The sequence below is a fragment of the Cibotium barometz genome, chromosome 63 (assembly GCF_041138505.1).
Source record: "Cibotium barometz isolate CiBa-2024 chromosome 63, ASM4113850v1, whole genome shotgun sequence".
Lineage (NCBI taxonomy): Eukaryota > Viridiplantae > Streptophyta > Polypodiopsida > Cyatheales > Cibotiaceae > Cibotium > Cibotium barometz.
In genome coordinates, this window is record NC_141108.1 from 12153955 (window position 1) to 12169598 (window position 15644).

The following is a 15644-nucleotide window of genomic DNA, read 5'->3' on the forward strand; positions in this document are numbered from 1 at the left end:
ATCTATTTATAGAATATAAGGGAATTCTTATATTTGATATAAAATTTCTTTACGCATCTAATTATGCATAAATTCCATTTAAGGATACTAACACTTTCGAAATAAAAATCAATCTTTTATGCATCTTCCTATGCATAAATTCATTTTAAATGAGAATGACACTTTGAATTAAAATTCAATCTTTTATGCATCTTCCTATGCATAAATTCATTTTAGATGAGAATGACACTTTTGAATTAAAATCGATCTTTTATGCATCTTCTTATGCATAAAAGATTGATTTTTATGCATCTTCTTTTATGCATCTTCTTATGCATAAATTCAATTTAGATGAGAATAACACTTTTGAATTAAAATCAATCTTTTATGCATCTTCTTATGCATAAATTCAATTTAGTAGGAATTACACTTTTAGAGTAAAAGAATTTCTCTTATGCATCTAATTTATGCATAAAATCTATTTATGACGAAAATCACACTTTTAGTATAAAAATATCTTTTATGCATAACTCTATGCATGAAATCCAATTATGATAAAAGTAACATTTTTACAATATAATAATCATCTTTTATGCATACCTCTATGCAAGAATTTCAAATGTGATAAAAGTAACACTTTTACAATAAAATAATCATTTAAAAAAACATTTTTATAATAAAATAATCATTTTTTTTCATATCCCTATGCATGAAATTCAATATGCTAAAAGTAACACTTTTGATATAAAAATTTATCCATTATGCATACTTCTATGCATGAAAATAAAAATGATAAAAGTAACACTTTTGATATAAAAATTTATCCATTATGCATACTTCTATGCATGAAAATAAAAATGATAAAAGTAACACTTTTGATATAAAAATTTATCCATTATGCATACTTCTATGCATGTAAATAAAAATGATAAAAGTAACACTTTTGATATAAAAATTTATCCATTATGCATACTTCTATGCATGTAAATAAAAATGATAAAAGTAATACTTTTGATATAAAAACTTATCCTTTACGCATAATATAAAAATTTAATTTCTCCATGATTATAATGAAATTCTTTCAATTAATCTAGGATGATAATTCCTAGAATATGGTAGGAAGTCCTCTTTTTATGCTTTGAATGAATTATTTTATGCGTAATTTTTATAAAAATTTTGCCATAGCTCCGCTGCTATGACTGATAAATCTCAATTTTTCTAAGGGATAAAGCTTATCATTAAGGAAATAATTAGAATGGTCTCTAATTGGATCATCAATCCATAATGGATTGAATCATCAATATACATAAACTAAAAGCATAGAAAAAAGCCATTAATTTGGCCTCAAGCATAGCTTAATCTTAGATTAAGGAAAAGCTTTATGAAAAGCTTCATTTGGATTGAGAATGGGTCATGAGTATGACCATTTCTTGAGTGAGAGAGAGAAATTACATAAAAACCATTCGAATTAAGCATAAATGGAAATTTATGTAATTCTTAACTATCATTAATCAATTAACTTCAATAGCATTCATCAAATTATGTAACTCTTCACTAACATTCATCAATTAACTTCAATAGCATTCAAAAACCATTCCAATTAAGCTTCTCAAGCTTGAGAGGGGTTGAGAAGAGAGAAACATTAAGGAATTATAGAAAAGATCAAAATTCACCATTTACCTTACAATTTGCTTGATTCTTTGTTCACGGTAGAGGCCCCCAACCAATCAATTGGTTAAGTATGTTGATGGAGCCACTAATGGGGATTGAAGAAAGAGGGAAGCTCCAAAAACTAGTGAATTATTAATGAATTCACAGTTCTTGGCTTAGGTGGAGTAGAGTAACGATGCATAAACACTATATATCTTTCAACAAGGGGGAGGCTTCTATTTATAGGAAAAATTGAGCTCCTTACCAAACAAACTGATTCTAGAATTTTCCAAATCAGTTTGGTCAATTTTTGACCATTTTTAGGTCAGTTAAGCTAACTTTTTGGAACTAGACTTGAATGAGGAGAGAGGAGAGATAAAATATCTCAATTTTTATGAGTTTAAAACTCATTCAAGCATGTGAAATATGCACCTCCTTTAAAGAACTCCCCTTCCTTACATATGTGTCAAAATGGAATCATTATACCCAAATATCTCATATTTTTAATATTGCTCATAGTTTTTTACTAATAAACCTTGTACATTTTCAATTCTTCATCTTATGTGAAATATGCACCTCCTTTAAAGAACTCCCCTTCCTTACATATGTGTCAAAATGGAATCATTATACCCAAAATATCTCATATTTTTAATATTGCTCATAGTTTTTTACTAATAAACCTTGTACATTTTCAACTCTTCATCTTATGTGAGCATTTACTCATTTTTGGGTATCTTCTTTTACAAATTGGATTTATCTCCTCCCTACACATGGATTGATGCTATTGGCCCATAGGAACCTTAATTGGACCATAATCCAAAAATTTCTGAAAATCTAGACCCTTAGGCTAAGGTCCTTTATACCCATTTCCAATTAATTCCAATTGCACATTGGAAAGTTCTTTTTGAATTTCTGTTTCAGGGGAACTTATTTTAATAAGATGAGATAATTTTCTATCCAAAAATATTAAAAATCTGAATATTCTCTCTCTAGAATATTTTCTCTCTCTAGGTTAAAACAGTTAGAAACAAGGTCTTTATATTTCTGAAGAGGGATTGATTACAGGGGAAGATACTAGACATCAAAAAGGGGCTGGGGGAGGAATCTTACACCATCCAGGATGGTAGTGACCTGGAGACCATCGAAGGTTATTGGTAATGCCACATTGAGTTTATCACCTTCAAAATATTGACCGTGTTTGTTGACTCGAATCATGGGGGTGCCAGTAATCCCATGGGGTTGCCAGTAATCCCATGGGGTTCAATGAGTTTATCCTCCTTAGTCTCATTAGAGCTATTTAGCGCCACGGATTCCTGTATCTCTACTCTGAGGCATCTCCCTTCCATCCAATCTTTTAGATCTTTCCATAAGCTTGGGCTACCTTTAAGCAAGGTGCCAAAATGGGGATCTGGATCTCAGAAGAGAGAAAGGAAGAGATACCTGTAATGTCTTTAGGAGTAGATGCGGTTCCTTGAGGAAGGTTACCTTGGCTTGTCCTTAAGCTCTTGTTCGTATATGGTATTGGGATTTGGACTTTTGTGTCTGACATTTTGAGGCGGTCATCCCCCAGATTTTTAAGATATTCAGCTACCCAGTTTCCTTGGGGGGGCGGGGTAGATGTCAGTGGATGTTGCTACTTGTATTGGCCTATTAGGGGGTGCTTATTTTGGGAGCTCTTTGTTATATACCTGAGCCTCTTTGGTAGGTCGGAAATCAAGGGGCATGGCTCTAGGTAAGCTGTTGGAGGCTCATCCTCAAGTTGAGCTTGGCAGTCCTGAACTAATTCTAGGGCTACCATTACCCTTTCCTTTTCCTCGATGGGATTAGGGTTTTTGGCTAGCTTTCACTGGGAAGCTGGTTAGGGTTGATTGGCTCCCTAGCACGGGTGGCTGAAGGTAGTAGTTATTCCTCTTCTAATGAAGAGGTTGATGCATGGGTGGTTGTTACATCTTTTGAACCGCTTTTAATGACTACCCGACTATCCCATTTTTCCAATTTTCATGGTCTTCTTTCTCGAGCATCTAGTTGTGCTGCGCGCTCGTTTTTCGGGACATTCTTTTGAGATAAAACTTTTACGTGTCCCTGGTTTTACAAGGTTGATGCCCTTTGTCTATTTTGTAATCTAGTCTCACTACGTTAAGAGGAACTGTATGGATGAAGCTGTCTCTTACACTTAGCAAGTTAATGTTAGTGCTAGGATTAGCTTCACGAGATTTTCCTGATGAGCCTGCTCTCAATGCAGGTAGTCCTTATACATGTGGTCTATCCCACACCCAATGCATAAGGGGGTTAGTGTGGAAGTACTCACAAAAGTACTTGCCATCCCTTTTTTGATTGGACACTCACCTACTCGGTGAGGTCCTGCACAATGGTAACATTGCAAGGGTGGTTGTTTAGCCATAGTATTCATGTCTTGTCCCTATGGAGTTGGGATGGCTAAGTACACAGGGTACATCTAGTCACCTTCCATCACATAGTGGCTTAAAATTTGGGAGGGTGGACTATTTGATTCAAGAGGCTCTTAAGTGGGTCCTTCAGCGAGACTTCCACCTCATCCCCTTCTTTGAAAATTTTTGTCAAGGTTAGCTAGACAAACAAGTGTGACTCGTGGTGGTAATGGGGGTTGAGTTGGGAGTATTGGGGACGGTAAGGGAATCTCTGGTACCCTAAGGATTCCTCTTTGGGCCACTTTCTAGCCTGGTTGAGGTGCGTTATGAAGTGCAGGTGCTAGTAAGGCTAGTGGCTGCCTAGGGTTTGATGGCAAGGCTTGAGGTAGGGTTTGGGCTTGAGCAGCCCTTTGCTGATAGCAATTTGTAATTTCATGACTGCCCCATCTTTGGTGGCAGTATGTACAGTAGAGGGTGGGACAAGGTCGCATATGTGGACACTCCGTGCTAGTATGGTTAGCTTGACAAATCGGGCACCCCACTAACTCCCTCTTGGGGTGGAGATGGGGTCGATCCCGTTGTTCTCCTAGTGTTGGGTCATTTGCTACATTAATATGTAGAGCAGCCAGTTGTTTGACCTATTGTCCTGAGGTGGACTCCTTGCCTTTTCCCTCAGATCTAGTGCTGGTTCTCTTGAATGAGGCCTCAAAGTCCATAGCACTCTTGCAACATTTCTCAAAGGAGGTATGGGCCAGTGCATACAAAGGATTATGTAAGGGTACGTCATCTAGGCCTTCCAGAAATCTCCCAATTAGCCTTTTGTCATAGAACTTTTCTCTCGCACTACAATGGGAGTGGAGATACCGTACCTGTTGATGTAGTCCCGGATGGTTTCACCATCCTTTTGTTTGACATTCTGTAATTTCTCAATAGGATTCCATTGGGTTCCTTGACGAGAGTATCCAACCTTGAAGGCCTCTTTCAAGGCTTTGAAGGTGGCCTTATCTTCTGTCTTCAAGGACCTAAACCATTGGCTAGTCATGCCATCTAGGGTGAGGCCAAAGCACTCACCTTGACTTAGTCATCCACATGGTTGAATGCATCACAGATCTGATTAAACATCTCTAAGTGCGGTATGGGGTCTCTAGTCCCATCAAACTTAGTGATTAATTTAGATATGTTAGCGGGTTTGTTTCTCTCCTGCCTAGGCCCTTATGCAGGCAGAGTTGGTGTTGGGGGTGTGATGCCGACAGCTACCCCCTTCCCTATTTCCATGGCTATCCTTAACATTTCAAGGGTTAGCCCCTAGCCATGGGTTAGCCCTATACCATAGCCCCCAGCCATGGCTGGAGTGGGTGTTGGTTGGTTGGGTAATAATAGGTGAAGTAGCTAGGCCAGGTGGATAATAGACCATTGGGTGTCCTTGTCTCATGATGGGATGTTTGGATGTGCTTCATATAGCCCCATATGATATCCTAGGTATGCTCCCCGAGGGCGGGTATTGCTCGTACATTGGTGCCCCATGCTGATATGACAGGGTCGGCGGGAGGGCCCTTTCTCTATGATGATAGGACATCTTAGGCCCCTGGAGAGCTGGTTCTTATCCTGGGTTTAGCACTGGTCTCTGGATTTGGTATGAATCAACCATTCTTGAGACAAGCATGGCCCTCTAGCCCGGTGGATAAGTCCGGGTTTGGTTATTTTCGCTTTACCCTATCTTTGTTCTAGGATCTAGAGGCGGCATGGGCTTTCTTTCAGGTTGGTTTTCCATACCCCTATCCCTGGGATGTGCCTCGGGATGTGGCTCGTCTCACTATGCGTTTCCCAGGATTTCTATTAAGAAATCTTGAAAAATATAAAAACATGAAAAAAAATAACCCATAAGAAGAGATCACAAAGTACTCATGTCAGAAGAGCACTTGCTATTATTCAAGATCGTAGACTTTCCCTATTTTAGCTTCATGTTTAACTAATTAGAAATTCATAAAAACACGTTAGAAGAGAACTTACTATTATTCAGAACTTCATCTTAAAGATTCTTTCTTAATTGAATAATCATCACCATATCAACCTCTATTTGTTATATCCTTCCAATAATACAAGTTGTAGCATGCTCACACTAAAAAAGTCATCTTTGTCACATCACCATTATAATGTAGAAGTATTGCTGTAAACATCCAGTAACATTCATACATTGTGGGCACCATGCTTTTATCACAAGAAAAGTGTCCATTAGGAAAATCCATTTAGAACTAGGAAATAGGCACTCTTGGATTACTTACTCGTTTTCCTATGAAAAGCCATGTAAAGGAGCTAGAATTAGGAAATAGGCACTCTTAGGTCACTTACTCGTTTTCCTATGAAATGACTTATGAGGTATATAAGTTAATTTCCTTATGTTTATAAGAGTCTTTCCATTTGTATGCCATTAGGAAAATCCATCTAGAACTAGGAAATAGGCACTCTTGGATCACTTACTTGTTTTCCTATGAAAAGCCATGTAAAGGAGCTAGAATTAGGAAATAGGCACTCTTAGGTCACTTACTCGTTTTCCTATGAAATGACTTATGAGGTATATAAGTTAATTTCCTCATGTTTATAAGAGTCTTTCCATTTGTATGATATAATTGAGTGCTCTCTCTCTCTCTCTCTCTCTCTCTCTCTCTCTCTCTCTCTCTCTCACACACACACACACACACACACACACACATAACTCTTTTATGAGTACATGTGAGCATGCTATTGCTTAGTGTTTATGAAGGAAATGACCTTTTCTTGGTCTTGTATTTTCTTGCTTCTCTTCTCTTCTCTCTTTTTTCAAGTATGGGCATTACAATTGTACAAGTTGGAGCTTTTGGCCACATGAGTCACTGCTTCACTATAATGCACTACCTAACACTTTGAGCCACCTTGGCATGACAACGAGTGTAGGAGGACCACTTAACAAGCATCATTCATTACCATGTGAAAATGAAGCTCTATCGTGAGCTTAGTGATTCGATAAGTTTGGCCATTACAATTGTACGGTTTGGAGGTTTTGGCCATGTGAGCCATTGCTTCTTTAACCGAAATGCACTACCTAACACTTGGATTCACTTCAGTCTAGCAATGAGTGCAAGAGGACCACTTGACAAGCATCATTCATTAGCACATAAAGGTGAAGCTCTGCCGCCGTGAGCTTAGTGATTGGGTAAGTGTCTAAATACCCTTGCACAACAAGGTTAAATATCTTTGACCCCATTTTCAGGGATAGTCCCAATGCTTTATAAGTTGTGGCTTTCTTTCTATAATATGTAGACTCTTATACCTTTGCTTGATATAAGAAGTAGCGGCACAATATAAGCCACGTGTAATATGTAGACTCTTATACCTTTGATAAGAAGTAGCGGCACAATATAAGCCACGTGTAATATTGCATTGGTTTGAGATGATTGCATGTGTTTTGTTTTTTATGATTTGGTAGGTCTAATGATCTTTAAGTTAGTCTTCTCTTCCCATTGTATATTTTCAATTTTCAATTTTAGTTTTGTGTGTAGGAATAGATTTAAGCTTGATCTTGCTCTTGATTTTGGCTTAGAGTAGTCGATTTTAATTTTTTGCTTAATTAGAATTGCCATATAAGAGTATATTTTAATGGAAAATTAGAGTAAATATATCAAGAAAAAGGCTAGTTGCCGTGATTACACTCTTATAGGGTAAAGAAAACATTGAATAGCTTATAGAGTAAGGAAAACATCCTAAATTTGGTAGATTTATCGAATAATAGTAAGAATATTGTATGGATTCGATAGTTAAATATTTGGTTACTTACATTATGACCATTCTCTTCATATACCTTTTCATAGACCAAAAATCCTAAATAGCAAGAATATTGTATGGATTTGATAGCTAAATATTTGGTTTCTTACATTATGACCACTCTTTTCATATACCTTTTCATAGACGAAAAATCCAAAATTTTCTCAAATCTTTTAGTAAGACTAGCTTTGGTAAGTGATTAACATCGAATAGCAAGAATATCATATGGATTTGATAGCTAAATATTTAGCTTCTTACATTTTGACCACTTGTTTCATAGACCAAAAATCCTAAATTTGGTAGATTAATCTTGATATTCTCAAATCTTTTGGTAAGACTAGTTTTGGTAAGTAATTTGCTAGATTTATCTTGTTTTTCTCAAATCTTTTGGTAAGACTAGCTTTGGTAAGTAATTTGCTAGATTAATCTTGTTTTTCTCCAATCTTTTGTAAGACTAACTGTCAAGACCTTTATGACACTTAGAGAAGGAACTCTATTTCTCAACCACAAAAATTAGAGTATAACATATACTTACACAAATTAAAAGTGTAAACCTTAATAAACAAAATTAAATAAACAAAGAAAGATGGATACTAGAGTAGAGTTCACCATCAACACAAGATTGGATTGAATCTCCCCTAGATGCTCTTATTTAAGCAAAATTCAGACTAAACTATTGTGTCAGTTCCATTGGATGTATGTATCTATTATGGATGTATGCATGCATGCAAGTATGTATGGACCTATACATTTGTCTACATGTATGAAAGGGCATATGCATGCATGCAAGTATGTTTATGTATGTACTTACATGTGCATACATGCATATAGTATGTATGTTTGTCTATGTATGCACGTACGTGTGCACGCATGCATATCTGTATGTATGTATGTATGCATGCATATCTGTATGTATGTATGTATGCATGCATGCTCTGAGAGCACACAACTATAAACATTGGAAACAAGCGCTTTCTTCACCTAAAGAAGTATCTTACCCGTATGAGGAGAGTCTCAGAGACTGCCATGTGCCATGTACTCATAGACAAGCATTTGATCCCCTTCCAACCAAACTGAGACAACATTCTTGTGATGTACGTGCGAGTGTGGTGAGAGTTGCAGGTTTCCCACGCGAACCTGTATTACCGTCAGATTTTGGGGTAGTTTTCCAGGAAGAAATTGAATGAATCACCCTCAGATCTTGAGCCCATTTTTGCATGTTCTCGTACCACTCACAAATATTTATATGTATTAGAAAAAGCTTGCTTTTCAAAAAGATAACTTCAAAAAATAAAGCACAAGTGCTTTCGAGTTTTTGAGCATAAAAGCGCTATAAAAATATATCAAACAATAATATAAAGTCTTGGGCCTACCAAAAGTATAAAGTTCTATTTGGTATGTACAAAGGTATGAGGCCTTAACTTTACAAAAATATTAATGCCTAAATTTGAAACCATAAAAGGTATCCACATGTCTTAGCCTTACAAAGGTATTTGGTATATACAAAGGTATGAGGCCTTAGCCTTACAAAAATATTGATGCCTAAATTTGAAACCATAAAAGGTGTTCACATGTCTTTCAAAATATCTCATAGTGGTCCAACACATATTCCACTTGTGATTAACACATAATCTACCACTCAATCATCATCGCGTACATCCAAAATAATATTAGCTAGTGCACACAGCTATTAAACACATTAATCTTGATTATATCATACCAACGCACATAACTGATTAAACACATTAATCCTGACCATATCATACCAGCACGCATAGCTAATTAAACACATTAATCCTGACCATATCATACCAATGCACACAACTGATTAAACACATTAATCCTAGTAAATGATATAAATGAAAGGCGTAACCAAATAAAACATGTCCCCATAGAGGTTATGACTAACATTCCCTCTTGATCGAGTTGTGATTAACCTCAATTGCGTGGATGGTAAGAGTGGATGATATTTTGGTAAGAACGAAAAAACTTTGCTGGCATCCATTTAGCATCTTCAATAGGATGGTTCTTAAAAGTTATAAGATACTTAACATAAGTGTTACTTGTGCTCATTATTTTATTTCAAAATATTTTATTTGGATAAACCTTTTATTTATATCATTTACCAAGATTAATGTGTTTAATCAGTTGTCTGTGCTGGTATGATATGGTGCGGATTAATGTGTTTAATCAGTTGTGTGCACTGACTAATATTATTTTTATATGTAGGTGAGTGGAACATGTGTTGGACCACTATGAGATATGTTGAAAGACACATAAACATCTTCTATGGTTTTATGTTTAGGCATCAATATTTTTGTAAGGCTAAGGCCTCGTACCTTTGTACATATGCCAAATAATATTAATGAGTACACACATCTGATTAAACACATTAATCCCGACCATATCACACCAATGTAGACATCTAATTAAACACATTAATCTTGGTAAATGATATAAATAAAAGGCGCATCCAAATAAAATAGCATAATGGGCTTCCCCATAGAGGTTATGACTAACACTAGCTTTGGTAAGTAATCTTTGGTAAGACTAGCTTTGGCAAGTAATCTTTGGTAAGAATAGCTTTGGTAAGTAGTTTGCTAGAGTAATCTTGTTTTTCTCCAATCTTTGGTAAGACTACCTTTAGCGAGTAATTCAAAGTAGAAATGCATCTTTTTGTGCTTTAATTAGTGTCCATTAGAGTAATTTTGCATTGATCCTCTTAATCATTAGAAATAGATTGTTTTCTCCATCTCACTCTTCCAATTGATGTTTTTTACTTAGAAAGAAAAACTCATTGGAGGCTAACTAGGACCTAATCGAGAGCCAAATATATGTGAGCACTTGGTAGCTCTATTGAAAGTTAATAAATGTCTCATAATCATCTATGATGAAAGCTTAATTACTTGTATAATTATAGCTCCATGAGAGTAAAATTTAGACCATAATCACCTTCAATTGGGTCAATGAAAGTCTAAAGTTAATCAAATTTTTATTAATTAATTTTAATTTAAGCTTACTTAGATTTGATTATATATAATTTATTGATAAATTATAAAATGTAGACTTATTTTTAATAAAAAAGCCTTAATTATCTAATTACATACTAATTTGCAGCCATTTATGTGGTAGTGATGGTATGGACATAGGCTAATAATGGCCTTGGACACTTTCTCCCTCTTTAGGAGGTTTTTTCCCTGAGCATATGTATGCACTCTAATGAGTGTGTGTAAGTGACCTTATCATGTCACTTCATTTGTACTTCACTTATTCTCATCAATCTACTTTGAGTGTTGTGTTTCCATCTCTCTTTTTGCTTGCTACATCTATGTATGTGTTGCTACATTGATCTCCACTATACAATTGATATCAGAGCAGGTTCTCTTTGCCCTCACACCCTTGTCATCTTTTCCTCGAGCTGCTCTTTTGATTGTATCAGACGAGCTATCCTCTTAAGTAGAGAAGGAATACCAAATAGTATTTTATTAACTACATTAATAGATTTTTTGCATGTTTCGAACATGTTTCGGGGCTCATTCGCATGCTATAAGGTTTTCGTAGGCATCCTAGGGGAGTGTCAGTTTGAACTGTTTTCTTCACATCAGCAGTAACATTAGGTGTGCATATAGGGCCCTCCTCATCTTTGACATCCCATCTTTGAGCTCATCTTCAATATAGCATTGTCAACATTATCATCGATTTCTACATTCCGGCTAAGTATCATTTCACACTCTACACTTTGCAATTTTCACACTCTACATTGTAATTTTCCACACTCTACACTCTACTTTGAAATTTTTCACACTCTACTCTGTAATTTTCCATGCTCTATACTTTGCAATTTTTCATATTCCTACTAATTATCATTTCCACACTTATTTTTTGTACACTTTGTAGGCTTCCTTTGTCATCAGTAATCTACTAACAGCTATATTAGTTGCAAGTAGTTGGGATATTTACATTATGTGTCAGATATTAGTTATTTGTAAGGTGAAATGGCAGGCAGTGATGTATTTGGGATGCTTTTTGTTGAGAATAAGCTTGACATGACCAACTACCCTTTGTGGTCATATATAATGCATCATGTATTGGTTCCCAAAAGGCTTTGGAATGTCGTTATATTAGCATTGGTTCCCTTCTTTAGGAGGCTTTTTGACTAGGGTAAAAAATAAGATACCTCCATGAATATATAAGTGTAGGTGGGTTGGCGATTATTCCTCCTATATAAATCTAAAATTTTAGAAAATGGGGTGAATGTTTTCAAAAAATGTCCTAAAATGTCGAAAATTGGGTGAATATTTTCTAAAACCCTTTAAAACGGCCAAAATTTGGGCAATTTTTTTTTAAACAAAAAGTCCCAAAGAATAGCCAATTGGCGAAGATTAGCCCCTATTTGTTTCCTTGGTTTTTTCCCTTGAGTGTATGTATGCACTTTTATGAGTGTATGTATGCACTTTTATGAGTGTGTGTAAGTGGCCTTATCATATCACTTTGCTCATACTTCACTCATGGATATCAATCTACTTTGAGTGTTGTGCTTCCATCTATCTCTCCTTGCTTGTTGCATCTATGTGTGTGTTGCTACATTGTTCTCCACTCCAATATAAATATGATCAGTTATGTACTAATTGATCGTATTTATATGCAAATCTAACTCATTTTTCTAGTGGAGCATAATTGAATAATATTTGAGCTTAATCTGCATAAATTGCATGCCGGTTGGGTCCATTTTATTGCATGCCGGTTGGGTCCATTTTATTGCATGTTGGTTGGGTCCATTTTATTAAATCTAGATAAAAAATAGCATAAATTGACTAATTACTTGCTAATTTTACTTAATTGATTTTAATTAGCTTAAATTGAGTGCATAATAGATTGTAATCTTACTAACTTTATCTCATTAGATGTTAGTATAGCTTGATGTTGTTCTAACATCTAATGAGATAAAGTTAACAAGTTGTACTAACATTTAATGAGATAAAGTAAGCTTGAGTGCATAATAGATTGTAATCTTGCTAGCATTATCTCATTTGATGTTAGTACAATTGAAATTTCAAGCCAATTGCTCAATAAGAGACTAATTTTAGATCATTTTTTAGCTTTTTCTTAGAAAAAGACTCTTAATTATGCTTAATTATATCTCAATTCATCTTAATTAAGAGTCAAAGACTTCATCTTGTACCCCCTTCTCCCCAAAGAAATTGTTCTTGATGGTTAGTTGGCTGCTACCAAGCAAATTAAAAAATTTAAAGTTCATGAGCTGGAGTTGAGCTTGAGGGGGAGCGTTGAGATGTCAAGCTCAACATGAGTTGACACTCATGAGACGTCTGCATGACTCTCTCCACTCTTTCGTGAAGTAAAGTTCCTTCCTCTACTTTTAGCATACAGATTTTTAAAAATTGAAAAAAAAACCTCACTCCTTTCTCCACACTTCCTTTCGATTTCTCCACTCTTGGGCACCTACAAAGGGCATCTATAAAGAGTCTTTTTATCCACAAAAAAGGAGGGAAGATTTTTTCTTTTGGCCGTTGTCCTCCTTGTGCTTTTTCTTGCCTCGAAGCATTACATTTACCAATCCCTATGATCTTCAAGGAAAACCGTCATATCGACTCATTTGATTGTGCTGCACTGGTTGGGTGCAATAATGACGTTGGGGTATTGCTTTTCTTATGTTCAGGATTTAATAGAAGTTCTTAAGTTTGTAGTGAGTTGATCAAACTTTAATACAGTTGGTGATTAGTAAAGTACTAGTGGGCAGACGCATGTTTCACATGTTTTTTGAAACCTCGAAATTCAAATTCTACCCGAACCCCCTCAAACTTTGTCCTCCCCTTCCCGAACATTCAAATTCTTAGCACGTGGTAGCTTTGCGAAACTCTTCCTTTATATAATATAGAGATACAGAGATATAGAGAAGATCCGAGGAATGAAATATGAATGCTCTATTGCTTGCATTATAGCTAGTTTCAAAAACGAAAATAAAACACTCATAAGTACAAAATAGTCCAATATGTTAACCAAAGCTAGTTAAAAAAACGAAAATAAAACACTCATAAGTACAAAATAGTCCAATATGTCAACCAAAGCTAGTTAAAAAAATGAAGTTAAATATGCAAAAGTAGTTTTTTTTTTGTTTTTTGTTTTTTGTATTGCGAGGGATTTTTTTAGTGTGGGAATCGACAAACTGCATGCCTAATGTGGGAGGAGGGGGCATGTATTGAGCCCAGGCTCGCGGTGTAGGGCAAGTGCCCTTACTGCTGTGCTATCTCCCCCACAAGAAGTAGAATATGTCATTTAAAAAAGCAATTGTTTTTGATGGCATAGTCCCTTAGGAGAATATAAATGTAAATACAAAAAGGAATAAATAAAAAAGCATATATAAATATAAGAATAAATAGATATAAATATAAGAATAAATACAAAAAGGAATACAAAAATAGATACAAATACAAAAAGGAATAAATAAAAAAGCATATATAAATATAAGAATAAATATGAATATAAGTAATAAAATAAAAAAAAATATTTACATGTTTGGATTACTGATATCTTAAGGTTACTATATATAATTACAAGCAAATTATCGTTTCTGCGGATTGCCTAATAACTTGCACGTATTCGGAGACTGTCACCAGACTGGCATGGAGACATGTTGGAGACGAGGTTAGTCGTTTTTCATAGCTTGGTAAGATCAACATCATGAACAAATTATCAGTTTATTAGATTTTCTCTACATAGTTTGCTGTAAGTAAGAAAACAAGGCATAACAAAATATGCTTTCTTAGCTTTGTTATTTCCTGATCAATGATCATACCCTGTAGTATTTTACTCACGCCCATTATATGTATGTATGTATGCGTGTGTGTGTCTGCACGCGCATGTGTGTGTGTGTGTTTTTTCTTTTTCAAAATTGTCCCAAAACTCTTCTGAATTTTTGGTGTTTTGCCATCTTATATGGCTGGATTTGACACTTTCATGATTTGAATGAATTTTTGATGTTTTGCTATCTTGCATGGCTTGATCTGACACTTTCATGATCTGAATGAGATACTAGGCACTCTAGACTATTTGGAAGGCTAGGAACCATATTATGTTTCGACAGCCTTCTCTAGATACTTATGCTTTCTTTCGTGCCAATCTTCGCCAGTTCCTACATGACTGTCAATAGCTGATAGCTGAGAGAGAGAGAGAGAGAGAGAGAGAGAGAGAGAGAGAGAGAGAGAGATATTAACGTCTCCTAAAGGCCGAAATGGCCCATGAGACCAAAACAAGGTACAACTGATGATGATGATGTCTCATCATAACAAATCTGAAAGAAAGAATGAAAATAGTAACATCCTAAGAGAGCTAAGAGCTGAAAGCTGAACCGCTGAATTGTCGAGGTAAACTCCTCCGGTGGCGGGCAATGATGGCTCGAATCTGCCGATGGTGAGGGAGTCGTGGACGCGATCCTCGTGGTCGTGGGCATCTCGCTCTACAGATGGCAATGGCTTTGTCCAGGGTGACTCCTTTGGAGGGTGGTCTGCCAGGTAGGCCTGTAGATGGGGGAGTAGAGGCTGGTGGGGTTACAGTGCTGGCTCTGAAAAAATCTGTGAGGGCTCTCTGTCTAGGTGGCTCTGGTCCCACTGCCCTCCTGTCCCTCAATAGGCTGTGTGTGTGTGTGTGTGAGAGAGAGAGAGAGAGAGAGAGGAGAGAGAGAGAGAGAGAGAGAGAGCAAATTTGTTCTTCTTTGGCCCATGATTCTTGGATGGGGTATTTTCAGCTTTACCTCCCTTCTGGACATCCCGAAAGCTCTTTTTAGGTGGCTGTCTTTTTGCAGGTTTGGGATAG

At 36.0% G+C, this 15644-nt stretch overlaps 1 protein-coding gene across 2 annotated transcripts in view; it reads left to right on the top strand.

Annotated features, from left to right (window-relative positions):
• Nucleotides 1-14353: 14353 nt before the first annotated feature.
• The window catches only part of ALG12 (homolog of asparagine-linked glycosylation 12), a 97818-nt gene continuing 96527 nt past the window's right edge, over nucleotides 14354-15644 (top strand). Inside the window, exon 1 of one of the 2 annotated variants that reach the window (XM_086795886.1) lies at nucleotides 14354-14477. In XM_086795886.1, coding sequence (XP_086652012.1) covers nucleotides 14456-14477 — 22 coding nt within the window. In that variant the 5' untranslated portion in view covers nucleotides 14354-14455. Of the gene's footprint in view, nucleotides 14500-15644 lie in introns of both variants that reach the window. The other variant, XM_086795887.1, reaches the window with a different exon arrangement.